The sequence below is a fragment of the Toxotes jaculatrix genome, chromosome 20, assembly GCF_017976425.1.
Source record: "Toxotes jaculatrix isolate fToxJac2 chromosome 20, fToxJac2.pri, whole genome shotgun sequence".
Classification (NCBI taxonomy): domain Eukaryota; kingdom Metazoa; phylum Chordata; class Actinopteri; family Toxotidae; genus Toxotes; species Toxotes jaculatrix.
Genome location: NC_054413.1, coordinates 9,847,295 through 9,871,354, shown reverse-complemented (window position 1 = coordinate 9,871,354; position 24,060 = coordinate 9,847,295). Strand labels below are relative to the sequence as shown.

General features: G+C 41.8%; 3 protein-coding genes and 3 non-coding genes across 8 annotated transcripts; 5 read left to right on the top strand and 1 right to left on the bottom strand.

Moving 5' to 3' along the window:
- Window positions 1–576: 576 nt before the first annotated feature.
- rdh10a (retinol dehydrogenase 10a) lies at window positions 577–12,136 on the bottom strand. The gene is made up of 6 exons (XM_041065484.1): window positions 11,556–12,136; window positions 10,883–11,118; window positions 4,410–4,508; window positions 3,145–3,290; window positions 2,340–2,471; window positions 577–2,201 (listed from the first exon to the last, which is right to left on the bottom strand). The coding sequence occupies exons 1-6, from the start codon at window positions 11,839–11,841 to the stop codon at window positions 2,078–2,080; spliced, it is 1,023 nt and encodes a 340-aa protein (XP_040921418.1). The 5' UTR covers window positions 11,842–12,136; the 3' UTR covers window positions 577–2,077.
- On the top strand, window positions 10,884–23,900 carry si:ch211-171b20.3. Of its 3 annotated transcripts, none has more exons than XM_041065486.1 (6): window positions 10,884–10,894; window positions 20,036–20,041; window positions 20,232–21,058; window positions 21,423–21,561; window positions 22,120–22,379; window positions 23,168–23,900. In XM_041065486.1, the coding sequence occupies exons 3-6, from the start codon at window positions 20,869–20,871 to the stop codon at window positions 23,305–23,307; spliced, it is 729 nt and encodes a 242-aa protein (XP_040921420.1). In that variant the 5' UTR covers window positions 10,884–10,894; window positions 20,036–20,041; window positions 20,232–20,868; the 3' UTR covers window positions 23,308–23,900. The 3 variants fall into 3 exon arrangements, with proteins under 3 accessions (XP_040921420.1, XP_040921421.1, XP_040921422.1); XM_041065487.1 differs by having other exon boundaries at window positions 20,036–20,471; window positions 20,967–21,058; XM_041065488.1 differs by having other exon boundaries at window positions 20,036–21,058; window positions 22,120–22,227; window positions 22,324–22,379.
- On the top strand, window positions 14,115–19,283 carry rpl7 (ribosomal protein L7). The gene is made up of 7 exons (XM_041065485.1): window positions 14,115–14,174; window positions 14,673–14,772; window positions 14,906–15,072; window positions 15,664–15,801; window positions 17,166–17,275; window positions 18,669–18,884; window positions 19,244–19,283. Exons 1-6 carry the CDS (start codon window positions 14,161–14,163, stop codon window positions 18,875–18,877), a joined length of 738 nt encoding a protein of 245 aa, XP_040921419.1. The 5' UTR covers window positions 14,115–14,160; the 3' UTR covers window positions 18,878–18,884; window positions 19,244–19,283.
- On the top strand, window positions 15,964–16,055 carry LOC121200861. Its single transcript, XR_005896568.1, has one exon. It is a non-coding gene; the product is annotated as a small nucleolar SNORD12/SNORD106 (small nucleolar RNA).
- On the top strand, window positions 18,255–18,344 carry LOC121200863. Its single transcript, XR_005896569.1, has one exon. It is a non-coding gene; the product is annotated as a small nucleolar SNORD12/SNORD106 (small nucleolar RNA).
- LOC121200864 lies at window positions 18,932–19,024 on the top strand. The gene has a single exon (XR_005896570.1). It is a non-coding gene; the product is annotated as a small nucleolar SNORD12/SNORD106 (small nucleolar RNA).
- Window positions 23,901–24,060: the final 160 nt, after the last annotated feature.

The window sequence follows — 24,060 nt, the reverse complement described above, 5'->3', positions numbered from 1 at the left end:
AAGTGAACTTGTATGACTATTCCGAACTCTTGGGTAAGTCCTTTTTTTTTTGCTTGTGTGTACATACATGATATTTACTTACAAAGGCAAATGGCTCTTGCCCTCTTTAGCCAACACCCATATCTAAAGGCTGCTTGACTCAGGTGTGGCACAATGTGGGAGGAGGGTGATACTGATACTAGTCACTAGAGTAGTGGTAAAGAGAAGAAAAGGGCTGGGTGGGTGTCATCTTAACAATGGGAACTGTGTCCGAGAAGTTCATTGGTATTGCAGAAGATCCTCTTTTCTGTCACTCACTGCGGTGATTCACGGAATTCAGAATGCCACATATAGAGGTGTTTCTGCTGAGTAACTGTTTCATTTCACCTCTGAGTTTAGAAATTACAGAATAACAGCTTTAATTTTGGTTGCAGCTTGAGTTATAAGCATTGCAAGAAGGAGTGTAGGCGTGAGAAGGGTCAGGAGGAGAGTGTTGCCCCCCCCCCCCCCCCCATTTAAAATTCAGATTGAAATTTGACATGCTGAACTAGCAGGTAATAACGACACACCATGTAATAATCTAAATCACTTTATTAATTTAAGTTAGGTAGAGACACTAAACATTGGAACCACATTTGCTCTGCTATGGAGCAGTCTTCAGAAAATTACAAAAAAAAAAAAAAAAAAGAGGCTTATGTCATACTGTCAAAAAAAATGGCAAAAAAATTAAGAGGTAGAGAATTTAGGCTCATCACTGTGACTGAAGGAATGACGCCTATTGGAATGTAGTTGAAATTCAAAAACTCTTGTCGCCCCAAAGGTATATAAAATATTCATAAATCAAACATGGTTGGAGACAGTCATTTTGGGATACCGGGGGTATTCACAACATTTAAACATATACATTTCACTTTAACTGTACAAGGTGGACAATGGACAGGAGAGTTAAAGTGTTACTTTAGAAAGAATAATGGAAAGCTAGTGTCTTTAATACATTTCCCTCAACCACGCATCAGTGTTGGGACAGCGGTTCGCCTGGAGTTACAGCCTTTGTAGGGTTATTTATTTTCTTTTTTTTTAAACAAATAATATTGGTAACAGATAAATTTACAATATAAACACCACAGATCTTGAAAATAAAGAAATGAGAGAAATAAAAATTTATTTCCTCTCGGTTTTTCTCCCAAAGCAGTACATTCTGAGTGTGTCAGACATGCTAGTTCAGCCAAGGACATCGACTTCCCTTGTCCGCGTTTCATTTGAGGTTAGTCAATACAGACCTGAAATAACAGGACCATTAAGGGACACTGTTGAGTCCCATTACACTGGAAAACTCCTGTGAAGATTTAAGTCAGCCACAATTTGGCCGTTAAATGTTCCCCATTTGGAATGCGTAGACTTCATTATTAACATATGATACATGTCTGTAACTTAAGTTTTTTCACAAAAACAAAATATGATAAAGTTTAATTTTGCAATATTTCTCTTATTTTATTTTAAATGGCACAAAGCTATAATCAGAGCTGTGTGAGCTGCAAACCAATTTCCTGACTGACGGAAAAAGAGCCTCTGCGTAGGGAGATGCTGGGTAGTTTGAGTTGCTGTGTTGAACCTTCCTACACAGAAAAAAAAATGCTGGCAGTGTAGAGAAAACATCAGAAATTACAGTGCATGTCTACAAAAATAAAAAATAAAAGTGAAAAAAAAATAGGATTTTTACTGTTTGTACAGTAACATACTGTATATTTCCACAATGACACTAGATAAGGCTGGTGACTACATTACGTAAATAGTTAATTATTGGATATCTTTTCTGTATGATTTCAAAAAACTAGTGACATAGTATATAGATGTTGGTTTCTTTAAACAAACTTAAAAAAAAAAAAGACAAAACAAAGTCAAATAAATCCTTTGTGTAGTACACAGCTTTCTTTGTTCCAGAGGAACAATATGGTAAACCTTTGCATTTGCTCAATGCAAGTGCACCAGTCCAGATTCAGTCTTTTCTTCCTTCCTTCTTCCCCATTTTCATCCTCAGTGGTTGTTTCCTCATGCTTGCACATTTACGTGCCCCTGTTCGTTTTGCAAACAGCGCCCCCTAGATCCCATTCTTTGCCTCATTGTTGTTCATGGCCTCCTTTCTTTGAGCTAGGAAGGGGTACATGCACTTGTCGGCGCCTAGGAACCGGTACATGCACACAATGGCCTCGAAGGGCAGGATGCTGCGGAGACAGGACGGAGATAAGATTAGTGACACAAGATACTCCTGTGCAGTTCCCTGAGAGCTGATGGAGCAATCAGGGAGAGAAAAACTGAAATGGGAGGAAAAACAGGATGTTAGCACACAGGAGACAGCTCACCTTTTCATGAAGTTGACCATGTAGACGATGCGAGGCGTACAGATCATGGGCTGGTCAGTGAGGATAGCCCTCATAGCTTGTTTAACGCAGAACTCTGGCTTCAAGGGGGGCAGGAAAGGCTCAATCTCCTTCCTGAAGGGAGAGAAAAATACCACAGTTTGATTAGCAACGGGCTGAAAATTCAAATTTACTAAAAGATTTTTATTTTGCTAGGAGGGCCAGTTATGTTTGAAACTGGAGCAAAAAAGGCTTTCAGACTTTTTCAAGGCTTAAAGTGCAGACACTGGAAAACACTTTAAAGAGTGAGAATTACAACAAGCTTTAGTCAATTATGAATAAAGTGATACTGGTTTAAAAAAAAAAAAAAGTTGTGAGCAGTTCTTGTGCTCAGTAATGGTGATTGCTCCAAAGTGCTGGGAGAGTAAAGCCAAAGGACGTGCCACCTGCTGACCGTAACCGTCAAACAAAGTGAGGACTATTAGAGAAGCCGGGGGTGGGGGGTGGGGTATGTGTGTGTGTATTTTAGCCCAGGTGCACCTGTTGGTGAGGTTTTCCCCTGGGAAAGTCGCCCTCTTTGTTTAATCAGAGCGCTGACCAGCGGAGTAGAAGCGACTTTCTAATTTGTGTGTAACAGAACAGAACCCATCAGCCCCTGCTTTGAAGTCCAAAAAGGTGTTTGTGAGGCAATTTTATATGGTGAAAATTAAAGATGACGAACTCATCCCAGGTGCAAGATGGCTTTTATTTAACAAACAAAAAAAAAAAAGTGCATATTAACACAATTGCACTGGGCAGTGAAGCTAACCTTATCCTGCAGCCTTTGAACATTCCCGTGTCGACCAGGTAAGGGCACACCAGAGTCATATTGATGCCATCCTTCTCCGAGGCCTTCAGCTCATGGCTCAGTGACTCGTGGAACCCAATGGCACCGAACTTACTGGCGCAGTAATCCTGAGGGATTTAAGAGAGAACAGGTTAGTCCTGTAAAACTCTGCCCCGGCCCGCACCCGGGAACCACAGAGAACATTATCAAACATGCCCCATGGGCACAGAGGTCTCTCCTTGCTGTTAATGATACAGCCACAAAAACCCGAGCGAGCCTGTCCGCTGTTCTACGGTTTCATTAGCATTCTTCTCCTGTGCATCAGGAGACTGCTCGGCCTGGTGGGAAGGTTTTGATGTGGTTCGCCGTGGAAATAATCTTTTAAAAAAAAACAAAAAAAAACGGCTTGAGCAAACACAGATGCATGTCGATAAACATGGGGAGGATAAAGAGATTCGACTGTGCCCACATGACAAGCGAGGGCTTTGGTTCCCTGAAATTAATGTGCACGACTGAAATCCCATTCAAGGCATTTCCAGGAAGCATAATAGGTTAACTAAAACTGACTACACTTCAGTCCCTTTGAAGGGGTCTTAATCATTATGGATGAATGCTTTTACAACAAAAGCAAACGTGCAGCTATAAAAACAAAGGCAAATGGAGTAGTAGTCCCCACAGACTGCCTGAAAACGACACCGTCCTCAGCCAAGGAGATACATGAGAACCCTGTTCTCTGAAACATCAAAATGAAACCTTCTAGGAGGGCTACCAGTTTACTCATTCTGTGGTTATGGAGATAAATGACCCCTTTAAATATTTTAATATGCATTAAAATAACACAAAGAATCTATACTGGGGAAGAAGAATTAGAAAAAAAAAACTATAAGAAGGAAAACCAAAACTTTAAGCTGCTGTGAGCTGAATACTGAGTGAGCATCAAGTTGTTCACAAAGCAGTGATGAAGATGTCTCTGTCCCTTGGGGAGCTGTCAGCTCATTCTGGCCCCAGGGCCAGAGCCCATCAGGGGCCCCACACCCCCACTGCTGCACATAGAAGACTCTATAAGAGGCTCCCCAATGCTCATCTGTGTCCCTTAATTTAACGGGTGGAGGGACAACTAGAGAAAGGGGGCCTAACCTCCCTCGACTCAGTGTGCTAGCTGGCATGCTGACGGTTTTGGAGAAAGGCACTGGTTGTGGATGGTGGGAACGATGGGATGTGTATGTGTTGTTGTGTATGATACTAACCTCCACTCCAGCTGTGCTGAATAAACCCAGAGAGCTGGCAACCGTCACAATGTGACCATGATTCAGCTCCAGCATCTTGGGGAGAAACGCCTTGGTGGTCTGGGGGAAGGACAGAAGAGACAGAAGGGCAAAGAAAAAAGAAGAAGGAGAAAAAAAAAGAGGATGGTTAGTTCACTTGTGCAGTTTGTCTGTGCCAAAGCTCTTTGATCCTCTCTGCCTCCCTCTCGTTCCCCCTCTCTATCTGTTTCTCCCTCTTCTCCATGGTGATGGAGAGAGAGGCGTTTGAATGAGAATTCATAACAGGCACAAAAAAAAGAAAGATTGACTGAGCACTGGAGGTGCAGGATTTAAATATATATAAAAACAATTACATTTTTTTCTCCTTTGTGGCAGGTGTAAATAAGATAGAGAGAAGAGAAGGATAATGGTTTTCCCAGTCTACAGGTCGTCACTGAACAGGCAGGTATGTGGTGTGTGTGCTGCTGTACAATCTGTTCTTTTCCCACACAGATCTGGTACCCGTCGTCGGGCCCGGCTCTAAAGAGTTGGTGACAACACCAATCATAGGCCTCCGTTCACTCAACACTCCCGACAATACAATTCAGCCTATCGTCTGACCCACACAGCCTTGCGTCCTGCCGGAGCAGCAGTCAGCAGAACAATCTGTAGTGAGGTGAGGTCTGAGATGAAAGAGTTTCACCGGAGTGCCACGTGAGAGCCTGACTGGTTCCACCGGCCTGTCCAATGAGAGTTAGTGAGGTGGTGAGAAGAGCAACACCGGGGAGGAGATTCACAGAAAGAGACTTAGCAGTTACAGTTGATTAACCTATGGATCCATTCCTCATTCTGCCTGTCTGCTGACTTTGGAGCTGCCCTGGACACAGCATGAGCCAATCAGCAAGTGTGACATGTGACGGCAATAATAGGAACTGACCAATCACTCTCCCACTAGGAGGTCTACAAACAACCGGCAGGCCTTTTGTTGGTAGCGGGGCTAGATCTATTCAAGTCAGATGTGCGCTGCCATAGTGAAGAACAATACATTTAGCCTACAACGCTCTTTTTAAATGTCACTGAGGTTACAAAACCCTGAGGGCGCCTTTATATTACAACATGAGATACCCAATAGTGTTGAATTGATTGATGAATTGATTATAGTATGTAGGCAGAGAATTAATCAATGCCTGTGTTAACAGAAATACCAATACCAACCTTTTGCTGGCTACAGTGTGTAATGTAAAATGTGGTAACTAGTGATTTTAAGACATCACTTTGTGCCTTGGAAAATTGGGGTTAGCATTTGTTATTGCTTTTGACACTTTCATTCCTAGTTTCCAATCGTTTTGTGGTTATATAAATGAAAGGTAACAGTTTCATTGGTTGGTACAGTGTGGAAGCCCAGCCAGAGAAATGATTCAGCCTCCTTTGTAAACATTTGCTCGAGGGGAGCACAGAGCCAGAGAGAGCATGGTACCAGGTAGTACAGCCATGAAACCACTGGCAGGGGAGGAAAAGCCTCATTAAAACTGCACCCAGAGATTAACTGCATCAGACCTACTGACTTCTAGTGGAACCTCTTTTGGGCTTTACATCTTTCCTCCTTGCTTTGTGAGGTAAATTAAACTGGAGGTGATAAGTCGAACAGACACAAGAGGCTGGTTTGAGGAAGATGACTTCATCGTTTTGGAGTTTATTCTATAGCCAGGTACAGAATAACTGATCTGACTCGGCTCCAAACATCTGCTCTTTTCCAGGACATAAATTTTGAAGTTGCTGCAATATTCAACTCATCGAATGATGGGGCCCAAAGAGAGGGAGCGAAATAACACGAAGCCTCTGCGAGCCAGAATGGCAGTGGGATGAGGGAGGGAGTTGCGTGCAAATGAAGCATTAACTTAAGATATGCCCATACCTGACTTGAGCCAAAGTTTCCCACTCCCACAGCAACTTTCAGAGAGCAGGGAATGACTTGATCTGGCACAATACTCTACGACTAAAGCCAGCACTCAGATACAACCAGACAATTTTGCTGAGTGGTCTGAAAATAACTGGAACTGATGGAGGGAAGGCTGATTCCCTCAGCTGGAGGACGGGGCTAAACGTGACCAACCGTCACGTCTCTCTCCCACCCTCCAGTGATGTCCTGCTTCTCATGGCAGCTCTGGCATGTGGGTATGACCCCCGCTGACCTCTCAGACACAAAATGTGTGAAGACAACCAGGGGCTCGTGTCTTACATCAGAGCTGCCGTAATTGGGTCTCAACGCTCCCTTGTTCCGCTAAATTACCCGCTGATACAGCTGGGCCTCCTTGGCCTATGTGGGGTTGCCCTGCCCGCTGCACCCCCTAATTGGTGTGTGCCCCCAGGAGCATTTAAGCCACACAAAGCTTCTTGCAGCTGGGGTGTCAGGCTGTATTAGTCCTAGGATCTGACCAGCAGGAATATGAACAAATTATTGGCCTTTGCGTAGGACCAGATGGCCATTTAATTGGGCTGACTTCTCTCTGGACAAGAGAATGAAGGGGAGAGAGAGAGCCTGCGCTCAAGAGCTCAGGGCACAGTTATGGAATTTGAGTGGGTTGGGTTTAGTGGTCATCAGGGATGATGGCTGCACATTTGTCATGTTTTGGTGGCCATGCTAGCAACTTAACCATAGCTACAGTTGAGTACCCCCCACCCCCCACCCACCCCACTTCTGGTTGTGCAACTAGCATCTAATTTACATAGAAATCAACATCAATAGTCCTGGGAGAAAGTGGTGTCAATATACTACAAACCACCGCCCTGGCCACTAGAACTCAGGCGTGAATGCTGTACTTGAAGAGCTAATGCTAGCTACCTTTATTGTATATTTTTCATCACTTCTTCTGACTCATTTTTCATATGACTCATATCAACTCATTTTTAGTGTTCTATAAATAATACCCCTGTGGCTATTATCTTAGCTATGGATGAATGTGGCAACATCTGAGTGTAATAAAATATTAGTCAGAGAGATAAGACTGGACCTAAATGTCAAGTTTCTAAATTTGTTCTTCCAAGACAATGGAATTTGGGATTTTTGAGTTTTCTTTGATCTCTGAAGAAGAAGGAGAAGGATGAGTGGTTTCAGCCCTAATCCCATCCCTTGAGATATAACAGGTATGTGCTTAGGGAGACACCCAACATGGTCATGGCTAGCTCCACCAAGGGGTACAGGTGTACCAGGCCTGAGGAGGGGCCCATATAAAACCAGTCAAGTAGGACCCTTCTGCCTGGCTGCCTCCTTTCTCTGGCTACAGCAGGAATGCGGCCTGCGGAACTTGGCTCCTGTCGCCTGGCATCTTGTCAAGCTGATCCACAGACAAGAAACCAATTGTCAGATAAAGTGGGTCAGCAGCAGCTTACCATTACCCTCTCGCCTCGCCTGTGGGTTCGACGGCACTGCCTTCCTTCCTCTTTTCTTTTCTTTCCTCTGCTCTTTTCCCGCCATGTCACTTTCGAGCGCGCTATGTTTTCATGTCGTCGCACAAGAGAGGTAGGATTTCCACTAGAGGGGGGAAACTACTGCTTATTGTTCATAACTCACCTGTTGGATAACCAGCTCCAGATGCTGAGGATGATTTCCTTTCATGTCTTTCCACTAGACACACACTAATCCTTAACACAAACTCTGGTGACACTTAGTGTAAATGGCTGCACATTCCCCATCCCGGCATGACTAAAAACCGAGCCTCGAACATCACAAATTGCCAGCTGGACTAATCAAAGCATCATCAGACAAATTCAAAGTGATGACCCCCTGCCTCATAAAAACCTAAAGGGAGCGAAGGACTGAATCATAGCTGTTAGTCCGTGTGTGTGTGTGTGTGGCAGAACCGGATGAACAGAGCTGGCCTCGGTGACTCCAGTGCAGCTGCACCCACTGCCTCCAAATCAGGTTGGGAGGAGTCAGAGGGGCCTGTGGAAGGAGGACAGAAGAAGTGTGGGGTCTGGCGCGCACACACACAGTACGATTTCCATTCGTTTCCTGCTCATGTCTCCATCCCTGCCCTATTTCCCACTACACTGTCCAACAACTGAAAACCTCTGTTGCACATTAGATGTAGGAAGCTTTGAACCTGCTGTCATGTTGCTCTTGAGAAACTGGTTGTTTGGGGACATTTCAATAATTGGCTATGATTGAGGTGAGGAGGCAGAGAAGTTTTGTGGCTTGACAAGGGCTCTCTCATATCTCCTTGAATGACCCAAGTCATTATGATTTGCCAAATAGTGACACCGGACAAGCAGAATAAGATACACACAGCAAAAAGAATGCATCCCAAGCTATTTATGTCCACTGCTGAGGCATAAAAATGGAGGAAATGAAAAGCATGAGGGATCCGGCTGTTTTATTGTCGTTCTCAGTGAAACAACTCAGGTCCTGGTCACTTAATAGCTATAATAAAAAAAATATAACTTTAAAGTGAGCAGAGTGTGGGGATAAGAACAAGATTTAAAAAATCGAAATGATAAAGTTGCAGCAATGCCCCTGATATGAAATAACAGTAAATCATAGCAACAAATTGATTTTGCTGAATTTTCAGTCTGTCTTTTGTCTTTTTGTCTTTTGTCAAATTTAAATGACCAGATCTGAATGGAACTCCAATTTCATCTCTGACTTTGTCTAACAATTAAAAAAAAAAAGTGTCCCCTGTTCTGTAATATCCCTTTAGTGTCTGCGTTCTGTAAAAAGCGTTGAAAGCCTCTAACTAAATAAACAGGGTTTAAATTCCACTTCAAAAACTTTGCATGACTAAGAGCCTAAACTGTGGGTTTCTGTTGAGTCATAAACCACAATTAAGTGGCTTTAAAAACCTGTTGTTCAAAAAGAAAAAAAACATAAAATCAAAGGTTTTTGTAACACACCACCTGCATGCAGTGGGTAACTGTACTGTGTTTGTGTAAGGGAGGAAAGTGGACAGGTCCCTGTTAGTCTAAGCTCTATTCATCTAGCTTGTGTCTTTAATGAACCACATCCTCCATACTGGCTGTCGCCATTCATTAAGTACTTCTTTCATCTGTGCACCCCGACCCCACCCCCCAACTCCTGAAGAAACCACACTCTCCACAGAATAGAACACAAACACAGACCTTTATTAGGAATACCAAATCTGCCACCCAACCACTGCATCCTGACTCCAAATCTGAATGTGCAGATAGCCAGCAGAGAGGCACATGAATAGCTGAATGGAGCATCCATTAAGGAGGAAATACATAACCTGTCTGACTGACAGCACAAGAGATTTTCATGCTCAATTAGTGAGCTTCAAACCACTGTGGTTTCATGGTGTCATAGAGAACGCCCTTCTCCGTAAAGAAAAGCCTGCGGCCAGCCCCAGTCTGAAAATGAGCATCATCCGCTCCACTTGAAGCGTTGCTTAAGGTATCGTAACAAATACAATCAAAGACTAAATGGTCAATTCAGAGACATGCAGCTCGACAAAGGAAAGATTCCCAATCTTTGCAATTTACTCCACAGCTGGCCTCTAAACCAATTTGTGCACAATCACTTCAATCGTCCCAGACAGGAGGCCATAGCCAAGAATCATAAAATCAGTTCTCAATTGTGGTTCATTTTGGGTTGGATGAGAGGGGGCTTAAATGCTTAGCAACCACCTCTCAATCCCACCAGTGAGGTTGCTCTTCTCAATGGATTTCTGTGACAGGCTACTACCACTGTCTTTCCACACCTCCAGAACACACACAAATATACACACGCACAAAAAAAAAAAAAAAAAAAAGCTGTGATAGCACCTCGTCTGGTTTAACACCACAGCGTATGCTTATCTAAAGCACAACATATTCACTCCACCAAATACTCCCAGATAAGTATTCACACAGAAAGGCCCAAGGAACGGAGCCAGAGTAAAATCTGATACATAACAAATCACCCCCTGCCAACAAAATGTGGTGAGCTGATCCGAAACAGATCCAACCCTCATAGAGAACCCCCTGCTTCCATCACGGAAGTCAGATTTGTGCAGATCTGTGCGGCAAAAGAGAGGAGAAGGAAGGGCTGACATACCATGGGGATCATCACTGACTGGGGCTGCCAAAGAGCAGCAAAGGCGAGACTTAAAAAAACCCAACCCGTGACTTCTCCTCTGGCAGAATTTAACTAAGCAGAGCTGAAATCTGAACACACAAGGCTAACTATTTATGGTCATATTTTTTCCATCCTTGGGGGGGGAACACAGGCACACATACAGACACACACACACACCTTTGATTCTGGAGTTTGGCACTCAGGAGGATAAGATTATGAATAGGCATGCAAGTCAGACTGGAAACATTCCTGTGAACCTGGCATCACAGTAAACACATCTGACAACACTGTGCTCATGGAGGCAGATATATCAATATATATCACACCGTAACCCCCAACATCCCGCATCCACCTCAAATCTTCTCTGAGTTTACTCTTTTCAGTAATTGCTCGTGCTTCAACTCACCCAGAAGTGTGCGTGGCAGTTGACAACCATGGTGCGCTCGATCAGCTCATCGGGGCACTCCAGGAGGTGATGGCCAGACACGACACCGGCATTGTTGATCAGTATGTCCACCTCTCCCACCTCTCGACGCACCTTCTCAGCTGTGGAATACACACTCTCCCGCTTTCCAACATCACACACATAGGTGTAGACCTGTGGCTGAAAAGGAGGGACCTCCTCTACCCCTCCAACGGGTCCTGCAGGAGAAACGAGATGGAAATAGAAATGTTTAAAGTGATCAATGAGAAAAGCAATAAATATGAAATATTAAGTAAAATTAAATGAGCATTTAAAAATATTAGTGATTTTATTAGTCTATACACATTTAAATTCAGATAAGTGCTGCACACTTTTGGAAAATAGTAAGAGACCACCGGGACAAGTACTTGAATCAGGCTTGTTTGAAAATCTGAGATTGTGTGCAAATGTGCCTTTAATGCGTTGCAACCGTTTCCACATGGCAAACAACCTTTGATGATATTGTGGCTTGTATCTGTGAAATATAATTTTCCACCGCTGATACAAAACAGAATGCGACTTAAGACAATGCGATTTCGCTGACAGTGCGTAAAACCTGGTGACATCCTAATTGCTGTTGCTGCTGCTGAAAAAAAAGAAAAAAAAGCAGACTTACCGTCTTTGGTTATGGGAGTGTCCAGTTCATGGTAAATCTGCCGCACCATCTCCGCCGTTTCCTCATTGCTTTGGCTGTTTATGTCCCATAACACCAGTATCGCTCGTCTCCGGGCGAACTCCTTGGCGAAGAGCCGCCCGAGGCCGCTTCCAGCCCCGGTGATCACGCACACCTGTCCCGCCACACTCTTCTCCTTGGGCCGCACAACCCATTTGGCCCCGGCAGTCACAAAAGCCCAGAGCACTTTCAAAATGACCACGAAGAACTCCGCAATAATTATCATCATCTTGGACCGAGATCTCAATCAATTCAAGTAAGCAGCGGAAGACGCGCAGGGAATGTTTCTCCCTCTTTGCAACCTGTTTGCAGCAGATAAGTAGGGTTAAACCGACAAACTTGGATCACTGTGCAGACAGGAAACGCTAACAACACACTCAAAAGCGGCGAAAAAAAGGGCAGGAGCACAACTCAAGAGTGAAACGAGAGTTCAGATGCCGCTCAGTCAGAGTCCAGTTGCCACTACAACGCACGGTTGCAGTGAGTTATGAGCAGCTACTATGAACTGTGCCTCCCACTTCCTCTGCTGCTCCTCCACTCATCTCATCCTCAACCGCATCTCACTCGCTATTTATTCAGTCCACCCATCAATGCTGGATCCAATAGGACTGAGACTTGAGCGCCTGTTAGACTAAAGCGCCAGGTCCGTACACTACACACAGAGGTGATGTAACCTCAAGGATTTTACTTAACACTAATCTGTTACGACCCCCCGCCCCCCCTCATTCGCTATCCCAGTGGAAGATTGGAGATTAGGTTTTCATTCTCTTTAAAAGCTTTTACTTCTTCCTGTTTGGGCTTTTGTTCTTTTAAAAACAAAGTAATTTTTAAAATCTGGCTGACAGCAGCAGGATATACAAAGAAGAATGTCAGATTAAATATCCTATTGGTTTTGATTTATGTCTTGAGTTGGTTTGTGTTAATCTTTATTTTTTTGATTATGAACATGATTGGGAATAAACATTTAGGAATATTTAAAATAATTAGATTTTTACACCGATACCGAGGTTTTCCAACACGACATGTAGATTTCAAACAGCCACAGATCACAGCATAACTTGCATGTGCAGGTCAATGTCCGTCCACAGCCTACATGGAAAAAGCTAAAGAATATCCCGACTCAGTCATTTGAACTGTTTCTGATAATATCTACTGAACTTAGATCAGAAGTAGTCTAAGACAGATCACAGCTGTTTATTGGCAATGATCCACGGCGATCTGCTCATTGGGGAAAGTGAAAGTGGACGAATAAGGTGGGTAAAAAAACAGCAGCAATCCCTGAGTATGCGCAAATAGACTACATATATTGTTTTTCCTAATGATTGTAATTATGACGGCCAAAAACCAAAGTTCTTTCAGACAGGCAGACCTGCCTTCTACAAGATCATACGGCGCACCCGAGGAGCGTTTTTCACCGGTTTGCACCATTTTTTCTTATTTAACGCACGAATTGTGCAAGGACTTCAAGCAGCCTTTGTGATGTGTTTGCTTATGTATGGTGGGCGTGTCTGGGGGGGGGGGGGGGGGGGGGGGCGAAAACCACTGGTGGACGAATTTTCAGGTACTTTAGGCTGATGCCAAAATGTGAATATTGCGTCCAGTGAAAGTCCTTCATTCAAAAATTTCCCCAGAAAAAATGCCCAGGTATTAACAGCAACGTGCAGGCCCTGTGTTGCAAAAACTAAATTTAAAGTTCCCTCTCAGAGCATTCAGTCATTGATTGGTATTCCTGTTGAGTATTTAAATATACTGTAGCTCTCTTTAGGTCTGTAAGATCACATGCAAAGCATTTGATTTTTGCATTGAAAAAAGACTATTTCCATTTCATTTTGCTAAGAAAAGTAAGCTGTACCATTGTAAAAAACAAGGAAAGGTATTGCAAAACTGCACTTGGGCGTCACTTTTAAATGAAATGTGGCCTTTAAAGTCGGCCTGCAACCTACTGTTTCTTGTTTTCATAACCTCACTGTGCATCACACTGTCTGCGTTTTACAGCATGAAATAGACAAGGTGTTCTATTTTTCCACTGAGACCAATGAGATCCAGCGGAGAGGTCAGCAAATGAAACTTTGCCCTGCACAAGCTCTATGATCTTGTCCTGCAAAATGAAGTGTTTACTCCCTCTGCTGGATCAACTAGTGCATAACATCACCTGTGGCGTGGAAATCAGAAGGAAACTTTAGCGAATCAAACGTCCATTAAACCATTTGTGCCGAAAATATGATCATGACTGACAGAATTAATATTTAAAGTTATGTTAACTTTAACTTTGCTGTGTTGCTGAACTTGTAATACCACTATCAAAAAAATAAAAAATGAAAATATAGAATGACATTGTAAACCTAAGGGCAATTTAACCAACAACAGCAAAAAGAAAATTATAGTGAATTGATACCGTGTTTAATAACAAATACGATAACAGTGACTTTAGAATTTATCGCTAGGCTTGCTGAAGACACTCAGGCAGCTGGGAGGACAGTCCGTGGAGGCCCTAAATTCTTTAACACGCACATGCGCAAAGGAAAAATTCTCTTTCTCGGTGGACGCAATGGCGGACGCAGAGTGAGTGTTTGCCGCTGTGTTACAATCTAAGCACATCCAGTGTTAAAATAACTATCTTTGTTCATTTTACGACCTGAATAGATTGTTTAGTTTGCATACATCATAACCCTTGTAATATTGTTAAGGATGGTTGTTGTTATCGTTATTATGACTATTTCGTGCCGACTATGTGTAGCTAGTTAGGAGAGTACAACATGGCTGTCTCTCTAGCCCCCATGGGCTAGTTTGGTTTTCGGTATTGTTGAGAACCCAGTTAGAAATTTGCTGTGCAAGCTTTGTCGGGTTATATGCTGATGTTTTATGCCTCATAGATATGCAAGCTAACGTTTTAAAGAGCAGCACGGTCTATACTCATGCCGGTTAATGACAGGTTAGCAAGCTAGCTCCTATCAGCGGCGGTGATGGGGCGAGTCGTTGTATTAAGGTAGCCATGTGGGGTATGGCGGTGTTGTCTGAGTGCTTTGAATAGAGGCTTAAAGTTTTGTATTCCTCCAACAGAAAAAAAGTTCCGGCGGTCCCTGAGAGCCTTTTGAAAAGGCGAAAGGCCTTTGCCACCATGAAGGCCATGCGCGTCAAGAAGCTGCTGGCCGAGAAAAAGGTAGTTTGCGGTTTTGGAAAATTTCCCTTTTTAAGTACTTGTTTGACACATATGTGATTGTGAGTGTGTGACAGAACATGTTAGGTCATCTTTCATTGCTCTGACTGAGGATGAATTCCTATTGTGTCCACAGGCCCGTAAAGTAACCAGGAAGCTCATCTACAAGAGAGCTGAGAAGTACCACAAGGAGTACAGGCAGATGTACAGGCGTGAAATCCGCCTGGCTCGTACTGCTCGCAAAGTGGGAAACTTCTATGTGCCAGCTGAGCCCAAACTGGCCTTTGTTGTCAGGATCAGAGGGTGAGTAGAATCTGCTATCTGGCTACAGAACTATCCTTGTCAAACACATTGTCTAAAAAGACTGGCTATGATCGGGCTGTTGATGAGTGCATTTATAAAACATCTGATAACTACTTTCCACATTAATTCAAGTTGTTCTTTAATTAGTCAAGAGTTTACTTTGTATGCTAGATTTATACAATCTCTTTGAAGATGCTCTGTATTAAGTGGCATATGAGACTACTTGAATTGTCCAAGCATCTGTTCATAGCAGTTTAGAAATTGTATGTAAAATGCACTTATTGTTTCTGCCAGTTAAGGTAATTTTGTGTGGTTAATGGATGTTTAGAAGGCCATGTCATTCAGTAATGTCTCAAAGTGGTTATTACAGCAATTTGTATAAGTGTTATGCTTCAGTTTCATTAAATATTGTTGGTCTGTTGGTTGCGTGGTTAATGATGCACACTCTTTCCCCGACTTATCGACTCTGGTGAAACAGATGTGTAAAATAAGCCAAGTATCTTCTGAAACCACGAACAAAAGATGTGATGCGAAAAAACTTGTCCCTGAAGCTAAATTGTATGCTAATGATAATCCTGATTTGTTTCCCAGTATCAACGGTGTCAGCCCCAAGGTCCGCAAAGTTCTGCAGCTGCTCCGTCTGCGCCAGATCTTCAATGGTGTGTTCGTCAAGCTGAACAAGGCTTCAATCAACATGCTTAGGATTGCTGAGCCTTACATCGCTTGGGGGTAAGGCTGTTCTTGTTGTTAAATGTAAGGTTAAAGAACAATCATAGTCTCATTTTAAATCATGCTCAGCCTGGGAAGTTAATAAACAGGAGTTGGGCTACTAGGCAAGGAATACTGATACTGGCATTGAGCTACGCTAAGTCTAAATAGGTGATTGTCTGGAATGTGGTTAATGATGCTGAACTTTTTTCCCCATCTTATCGACCATGGTGATTACTGACTGAAACTAAGCCAGTTTTGTCTGAAACCACGTTCCATGATATTAATAGACAATATTGCAGTGCTGTGGGGTTATGGTTTATACATGATAATGGCTTTTCACACCATTTCTCCAAATGGAGACAATGATAATACTTCATGCTTCTTTGTTGTTTTCCTGCATTAAAAATGTCTCATCTCAGAGCTCTAGAGAATGTTCTAACCTTGTGATGTACTTAATGCTTTCTTGGCTTTTGTCTTGTCTTCAAATGTCAGAATAAGTAAAAACAGGCTTCATGTCAAACTTAATTACAGGAAGTGAAAGCATCGCTACACATTGAAATATTGACTTATGAGTAAAATGATGAAAATGTGAATGTTTCTTTGCTGGATGTTTGATGCTGAGTAGTTGTGCTGTAAAAGGTGAAATTACCTGATCTTTGCTAGTTTCATAAATTATTAGTCCTATTAGCACTAATAATTTATCAGTTGTTTAACTATTGTTGTTGTAAGCCCTGTTATTAGTTCCATTATTTATCCTGTTTTGAGTCTTATTATAGTGGAACCTACACTGTGCTGTTTTCTTTCCTCCTGCTCTCTTGCCCCGCCCCCACTCCTTTTTTCTCTCTCAACCCAACCGGTCGAGGCAGACGGCCGTTCACCATGAGCCGGGTTCTGTTCAAGGTTTCTTCCTGTAAAAAGGGAGTTCTTCCTTGCCATCAATGCCAAGTGCTTGCTCATGGTGGAAATGTTGGGTCCCTGTAAATATTATAAAGTGTATGGTTTAGACCTGAATAAAAATGATAAGACTAGAAAAACATAAAATGCGCTATAGATGTGCACATTGCATTGTATAAGAAGACCTTAGCCTTTCATCTCTTTATGATTTACATCATTGCATGGGATCTGTGCTTGAGTGTGGTGAGATCTTTTGAGTGGAGTTGGATGGATGTGCAACATCTGAATGATGATGCCAGTACCATCTACCTTCTCTCATGTAGTCACTACTCAGTCTCAGAAAACTGCTACTGCATGGCAAAGAATAAATTCTCTAACAATGCTGGAAAGATATTATCTGTATGCAAGTCAGCTTAAGTTCCTGTAAACAATACTGCTTAGAATTGATGTGAACTCATTTTATGATTGTTGACCAACCGTTTTCCCAGATACCCCAACCTGAAGTCTGTGCGTGAGCTCATCTACAAACGTGGCCATGGCAGGATGAGGAAACAGCGCATTGCCCTCACAGACAACGCTCTGGTGGAGAAGGCTCTCGGTATGGCATTGATTTACCATTTGCTTATGGGGGAAAAAACGGGTCTGCATTGTACAATGTTGAAGTGCAGATATAAGGTGAAGATTTGTTTTAGGAGGAAACATGATGCAAGTTAAGATTAGACTGAGTGTCATTCATCGGGGGGGGGGGGGGGGGGGGGTAGTAACTGTTAACAGGGTATGCCTTCTTTCTGATCGTTTTAGCTTTAGATCAGACATGCTCTTGATTGACACATTATTAAGATTATGTTTAGTGTTATTCGTTGTTGCCACAAAGATCAGTTTCAAAACCAGAATCACAACTTACCTGTTTCATCACGTACTGACAGGGTCTTTATTCAGCTCAACTGCAGGGTGACAGGCCTGTATTCGAAACAGGCTTGTTTTTGTGAAAGCACATTATTTGTAACAGAAAAATGCAAGTGGTATAATGTTGTGCTTTAATCTGCTCCTGTTTGCCCTGTTAAAGTCATTGCATTACACTGTTCATACAAACAGCACTTCCTGTTGTTGTTTCCAAATGCTTATAGCATTTCAGTGGACGAATTGTTTCTTAACAGGGGTTTTATTGTGAAACATTTGCAGGCATACTGTATGCAACAACAGCTGGACAGGATTAAAGCACAACAAAACAAAGTGGATCAGAATAAAAATAATGCTACCATTGTGACAGTTTAAACCCTGTGAAATGTACATTTATTTGAAATATAATGGGTACATTTATTCGAAATATTCCCTTAAAACAAAGTGTATAACAGTAGATTACAGTGTTGCAAGGTGGTCAAAATTAGTGACAGTGAAGAGAAAGTAGTGACTACCAGTTTTTATTCTTAAAAATTCACCATTTGATTTTCATTTGATGAATTTAACTTGGCAACTAGGCCCCTGGCCATTATCAGAGACCCAACTTTTAATTAACTACTGGTTTTTGTTTTAGGAGATACTGCAATAATTCACTATTAGAATAAGGCACAGTGCTGCATGTGGTTGATGATGTACACTTTTTTCCCCGTCTTAACGACTCTGGTGAGAAAACTGAAAACTAAGCCAGTTGTGTCTGAAACCACATGCCAGTCTCATTTTACCCTTTAGGAAGTATTGTTTCAGTAGTTGCTAGCTAATTTTTACCCTTGCTGATCGGACCTGTTTGGTCCAACCCCACTGAAACAAGATGAAATGTTGCATGTTAACTTTTAAGAGACTAGTTCACTTGCATGATAACTTTGTAGACATCTGGAATGTAGAGATACAATCAGTTCCACCTGTGTGGATTAAATGAACAATCATTTTTGCTAACCAGTAAAGCCAAAACTGCCCGAAACATACAGTTTCAAAGTTGCATTTTCTCAGCTGGTAATAATTTGTTGTCTTAACTTTTCCCTTCTGATTTCCAGGCAAATATGGCATCATCTGTGTTGAGGACCTCATCCATGAGATTTACACAGTTGGAAAGAACTTCAAGCCCGCCAACAACTTCCTGTGGCCCTTCAAGCTGTCGTCACCCCGTGGTGGTATGAACAAGAAGACCACACACTTTGTGGAGGGAGGAGACGCTGGCAACAGGGAGGATCAGATCAACAGACTGATCAGGAGGATGAACTGAAGATATGGTGAGTTGCAGGGACATGTGGAGGTTGTGAAAGTAGACAAGTCATTGGATGTGGTTAATGATGCATATTCTTTTTTCCCCATCTTATCGACTATGGTGAAAACTAACTGAAAATAAGCCAAAAATGTCTGAAACCACATGTTAGCTGTTAAGCTTCAAATTGCCTACTGGAGATGCTTCACCCTGTGCAGGACACAAGGGAGAAGCAATGCAAGATCAAATCTAACTTGGTTCCGTTTCAAAAGCTTATAAGTTCCCTTTAAGCAATATGGCAATAATTTTATTCCAAAGGGTCTGGTTAACAAGTCAGTTTCTCCATTTATAACCTTTTTTTTTTGTTTTGTTTTCTTTTTTTTTCAGGTTTTCAGAGGATACGAAGTGTACAATAAAAACATTGGAGGAAAAAAAAAAACAGTCTTGGTCCTGTCATTCGTGATTGTGCTGTTGTGGATATATTAATAATACTTGCAGTTGTTGTCGTTGCTGCTGTGTCTGTTGCTGTTGTTGTGGTTGCTGCTGCAGTGTCTGTTACTGTTGTCGCTGATATTTTTTTTTTTTTTTTTTTTTAAAGCTATCTAACTAACCCCCGCAACTTAAATGTTGGTTTTCAGCAGTAGTACCTTTTTTTCACCCTCGAATATTAAACGTAATTGCCCCCAAAATGAAAAGGGGGCTAGAACATACACATTTCAATATATAAAGCATTAGTATAACATTGCGTGTAAATATAATGTACAAATAGAAAGGATGTAAATTCATATTAATGAAATCCAGAATGGTTATAAAATGCTAAATATCTTTAGCTAAAAAAAAGAACTGTTGATGTTGATTAACGTACGATTTTAAATACTTCTGGTCTTCCGTTTAATTTTATATCTAGTTAGATACGAGCTAGGTGTTAGGCTTGTGCGAATGTTAAGTAACATAGTCCTCAAATATCGCTAAAACAATAACACCACCAGTAAAGTGACGAGCTAAATTTAACTGACTAGCTAGCCAACGTGTAAAGTAACGGTCCCTATCCCAGTGTTAGCAAATGTTTTTTTTTTTTTTGGCTTGCCTTGTTTCCATGGTTACGCAGTGACTCGGTAGCGTTTACCACCTGGAGCTGCAGCCTAGCTTTGCAGCTCAGGGATGACTGATTTGACCCAGTCTACCGTTATCATGACCGTGTGTCGTAGTTTTGCTCATTAGCGAGGGATATGTATGTAAGATGCTTGCACGGCAGCTCCAACATGATGACTTTCCAGGTTAACGCATCTCTGCCTACCGCTAAGGCTTTAATATCAGAGGGGAGCTCAAATTGCAGCCAGCGCGGCCCTGACGCTGCTAGATATTCAACGTACAGGAACTTGGGGATTGGAGCAGGTGGAGGACAAGCGGCTTTCAGGCAAAATAGTCACACAAGGAGAACATTACCTGTGATACAGCCTTCGAGCAGTGAGTAAGCTTGCTCTGTATACGTGCTACGTTCATTCAGATGCAGCTAGCTTAACGATATGTCATGTCGAATGAATGCTGAACACCGTTCTTCTGTTACAGAGTCCAGGGATGGGAAAGCCTTGGTTAGCGGCTTCATAATTGCAGGGTGACGTATCAATATTTTTCCAATAGCTGGAAAAATAGTAATATATTTAGTAAATTGTTTCATCTGTGAACATGGCACTTTGTAGGCAGCTTTTTTTTGTGCCGTAATAACGCAGGTATACCACATATACAACCCTATATGGACAAAATCATCCATGCATCCTATTTCTAAGAGTACCAGCTTGTTCTGGGGGCCAAGCTTCCCATTTTCATATGTCTCAATTTTGAGTTCTGTTACAGCTTCTTGATTTGGTAGTGGTACAACAGAAGGCTGTGCGTAAAATCTGGTATTCAGTAGCTAGGCGGTTATATGTAGAATAATTTAACATATATAACATTGTAATGGTTTTACACAGGATAAAAGATCTAAGAGTAATAGCCTACAAAAATTGCATAGTATGTGTCATTGTTTTGGGGGGTATTCACCCAGATTCACATGTGTGCTGGTATGGCTAATAGCTATTCTCTTTTTCTTTTTTGTCCAATCTGTGTGTAGGTCACCTGACTTGACCAAAGATGACAAGCTGGAGTCAGAAAACAAGGACCCAGAGGATATCTGTGGGAAGCACTTTCTCTTTGATAAAAAATGTAAGAATTGCAGAAGAGGAGTTGCTCCTTTATTGGTACAAATGACAAAAATGTTTTATGTACAGATCACTTTTTGACCTAAACTTTGGATACGCACTAAAACTGGGGCTTGTGTTTGGACTGTAACCTGACAGCCAGTAGATGGAGTTGTTGTCATATATACTGAGCACAGGTCCTATTACAGTTACAAGTGTGATATGAGATTCTAAAAAGCAACTTATGGCTATTACATTGCATTCAGAATTACATTTTGATCAATGCTATATTTCTTTCTGTTTAAATATATATATTTTAAATATCCCTTTTGAAAATTGCCCTCATATCAGATGCTACTTGTGAATGGCTAAAATGTAATTATTTTTAGGTGCAAGGTTTGAGAGGACCAGAACTGTGATTCCTCCACTGCCAAGAGACTACCATGTGCACAGACCTGGCAACCTGCATCCTTTCAGCCTCTCCAAGGAGCTTTCCCACAGCCATGCGGGGCGGCCCTTCACCCTGGGGTAACCAGCAGATTAATGTCACTCAGTCCTTTTAATTGTAGCTGTACTCTTCATAGCATATTTCGGGAGACAGCTGCACAGATTACAGTATTTGTACTGCACCACTTTTCCATTTATGACAAATAACAAGAATGCGAGCAAAGAAAACAGCAGCCGGACACAATTAATATTTTGACACGCATAATTTATCTGTCACAAACAGAAGATCTCAGGCCGATTGCTTTTAATTTTTAATACTTGGGTAATGTCCGGGTTCATTTTGTGCACAATCATGAGATTACTAATATCACAGTGAGTCATCCATTTGTGGGAACAGTTTGGTTTCTTGACTCTTGAACTTAGTAAAATGACAGAAAGCTGTATTTGCTTTCAAATATGGGAGAACATAACTATCTCATCTTTTCACATAAAATGTGAAAATGTGTGGGTTTTTCAACCTAAATATAAATCGGGAAAAATGCCAAAGCAGAAAGACATGAAATTCAAAGGATTTATCTCAGTAGCCATATGTGCAGGACATTGTGACATGTGTATAATGTCTTCAACTCTGTCCTCCAGCTACCCTGAAAGATATGAACTAAACACAAGTCCAGCCATCCTCTTTCCCTCCACTTTAGTCCTCAGTGGCAGAAACACCTTCTCAGTTCAAAACTGCAAGCTCAGCAGGTATTTTTGTCCTTATAAACTAAATCAGACCAAGCTAGTCAACATTTCTGTTATTTCACAGATGTATGTCTCTTCTGTCATCTTTATATTCTGCAGGCCTAAGGTGAACTACCCAACCTACAATCTACAGACTGTTAAAGACAATCAGAAGAGTGAGTTATTTCAGTGCTTTGACTGTGCTCAAGCTTAAGTATATGGTTTTGCCATGCTCGGGTATTTGTTGTGGTCTTGACACGTCAGGTCAGACTACTCTGTCAGCGTTGAGAGTGAAAAGGAGAGTCTAACCTTCAACCCGTACAGCTGTTTATGACATTGATTTGCTGGCAGCAAACATGTCATTTTCATGGATTTTTCTTCTTCAAACAAAAAAGAACAGATCCCTGGCCTCCTTATTGTCAGTTCAGGGTGTCTTGTTGGTTGTGGTTCATAACAGAGTGGAACAAGGGGGTCACATAGGGAAAGGTAATGTTCAGTGTTGTCAAGTGGAGTGAGGGATTGTCCTGACACTGTTTGCTCCAGCTCCAGTGCTTTCTCTTTTATTTTAACTGCATCATGAGTGCTTCATTTCCTTTAAGATTTGCTTTATTACTTTGAAAGTACCAATCACTTCTAGGTTTTTTTTTTGTGAAGCACACTGATGAGGTAGAACAAAGTGTCCAGGTCTGTGGTCCTAATTGATATTCCTTATTTAGATGTAAACAAGAGAATCAGAGATGTGGTTTTTTAAACAGTGGCATAAAACGTGGATCGTGCAAACTGGGCTATAAACAACCTCTAATACAGTGTTTTATTATATTTATGTGTGTGTGTGTGTGTGTGTGTGTTTATGTCTATCTATCTATCACAGTCTTATAGATCTTATCCTAACATCTTTTATCTTTTCCGTTCTTTTCTGCTGGGTTTGACTGGTTCTTTCTCTTCCTTGGTTCTTGCCACACAGGCCAGTCCTATCCAGACCCAGTGGTCGGAGCCTCTCGCTCTTTTATCCACAGGATATCTGAGCTGTCCTCTTTGGAGGCTGAGACAGTGAGACAAGAAAAGCTCAAGAAAATGAGGAAACCTCGAAAACCTCCATCCTGACAATCACCTTCCTCCCAGTCACACGGGTCAAGGATTAAAACTTTCGAGTCTGTGCCAACATCATCAGAACAAAATAAAACTTTAAGGGCACCGTGTACGTTCCAGTGGCTTGTTCTAACTGCTTGTTTATCCTCAGTGATATTAGTTTCCTGCTTAACATGGCTGGTCTTCACATTTTGGGATTCCTGACCTGAGCTTCTCTCTTTTAGTGACCACTTAGAGTATTTGCTGTGGTAAATAATTTGCCCGACAAGAAATGCTAATGATGAATATTAAATAAGTTAAATATTTTCTGTTATGACTCAGAGCTCTTTGTAGTTTTCCTCTCAACATCCGCATATTTATTTTACCCTTCTAATGACTTGTAATGGCTGTTACGTGATACTGCCATATTTCTTGCTGTGTCATCAATATGCTGCAGATGCTGTCTGGCTTGGAACTCATTACAACAGTGTTTCAAACATTGCGGTTATGTACCAGTTAAGCTTCGTTGAGCAAGTGGAATATCTATGTACATATTAAATAGTTTAGCGAAACTATTATTGTGCCTTGTAAAACGTCTTCCTGAAATTAAACGAATTTATTTTTTCGTATCATGAGAACCTTTTCTCTTTTGTACATCGTTTCTCGTGATCGCAAATAAAAGGAGCTTCACACTCCTTTTGGCGCATGCTCTAGATATCCACCATTACAGTAAGTGGTATGCCCTAAAACTGCAATGAAACTCAATCTGCATTCCATATCTAGAAAACA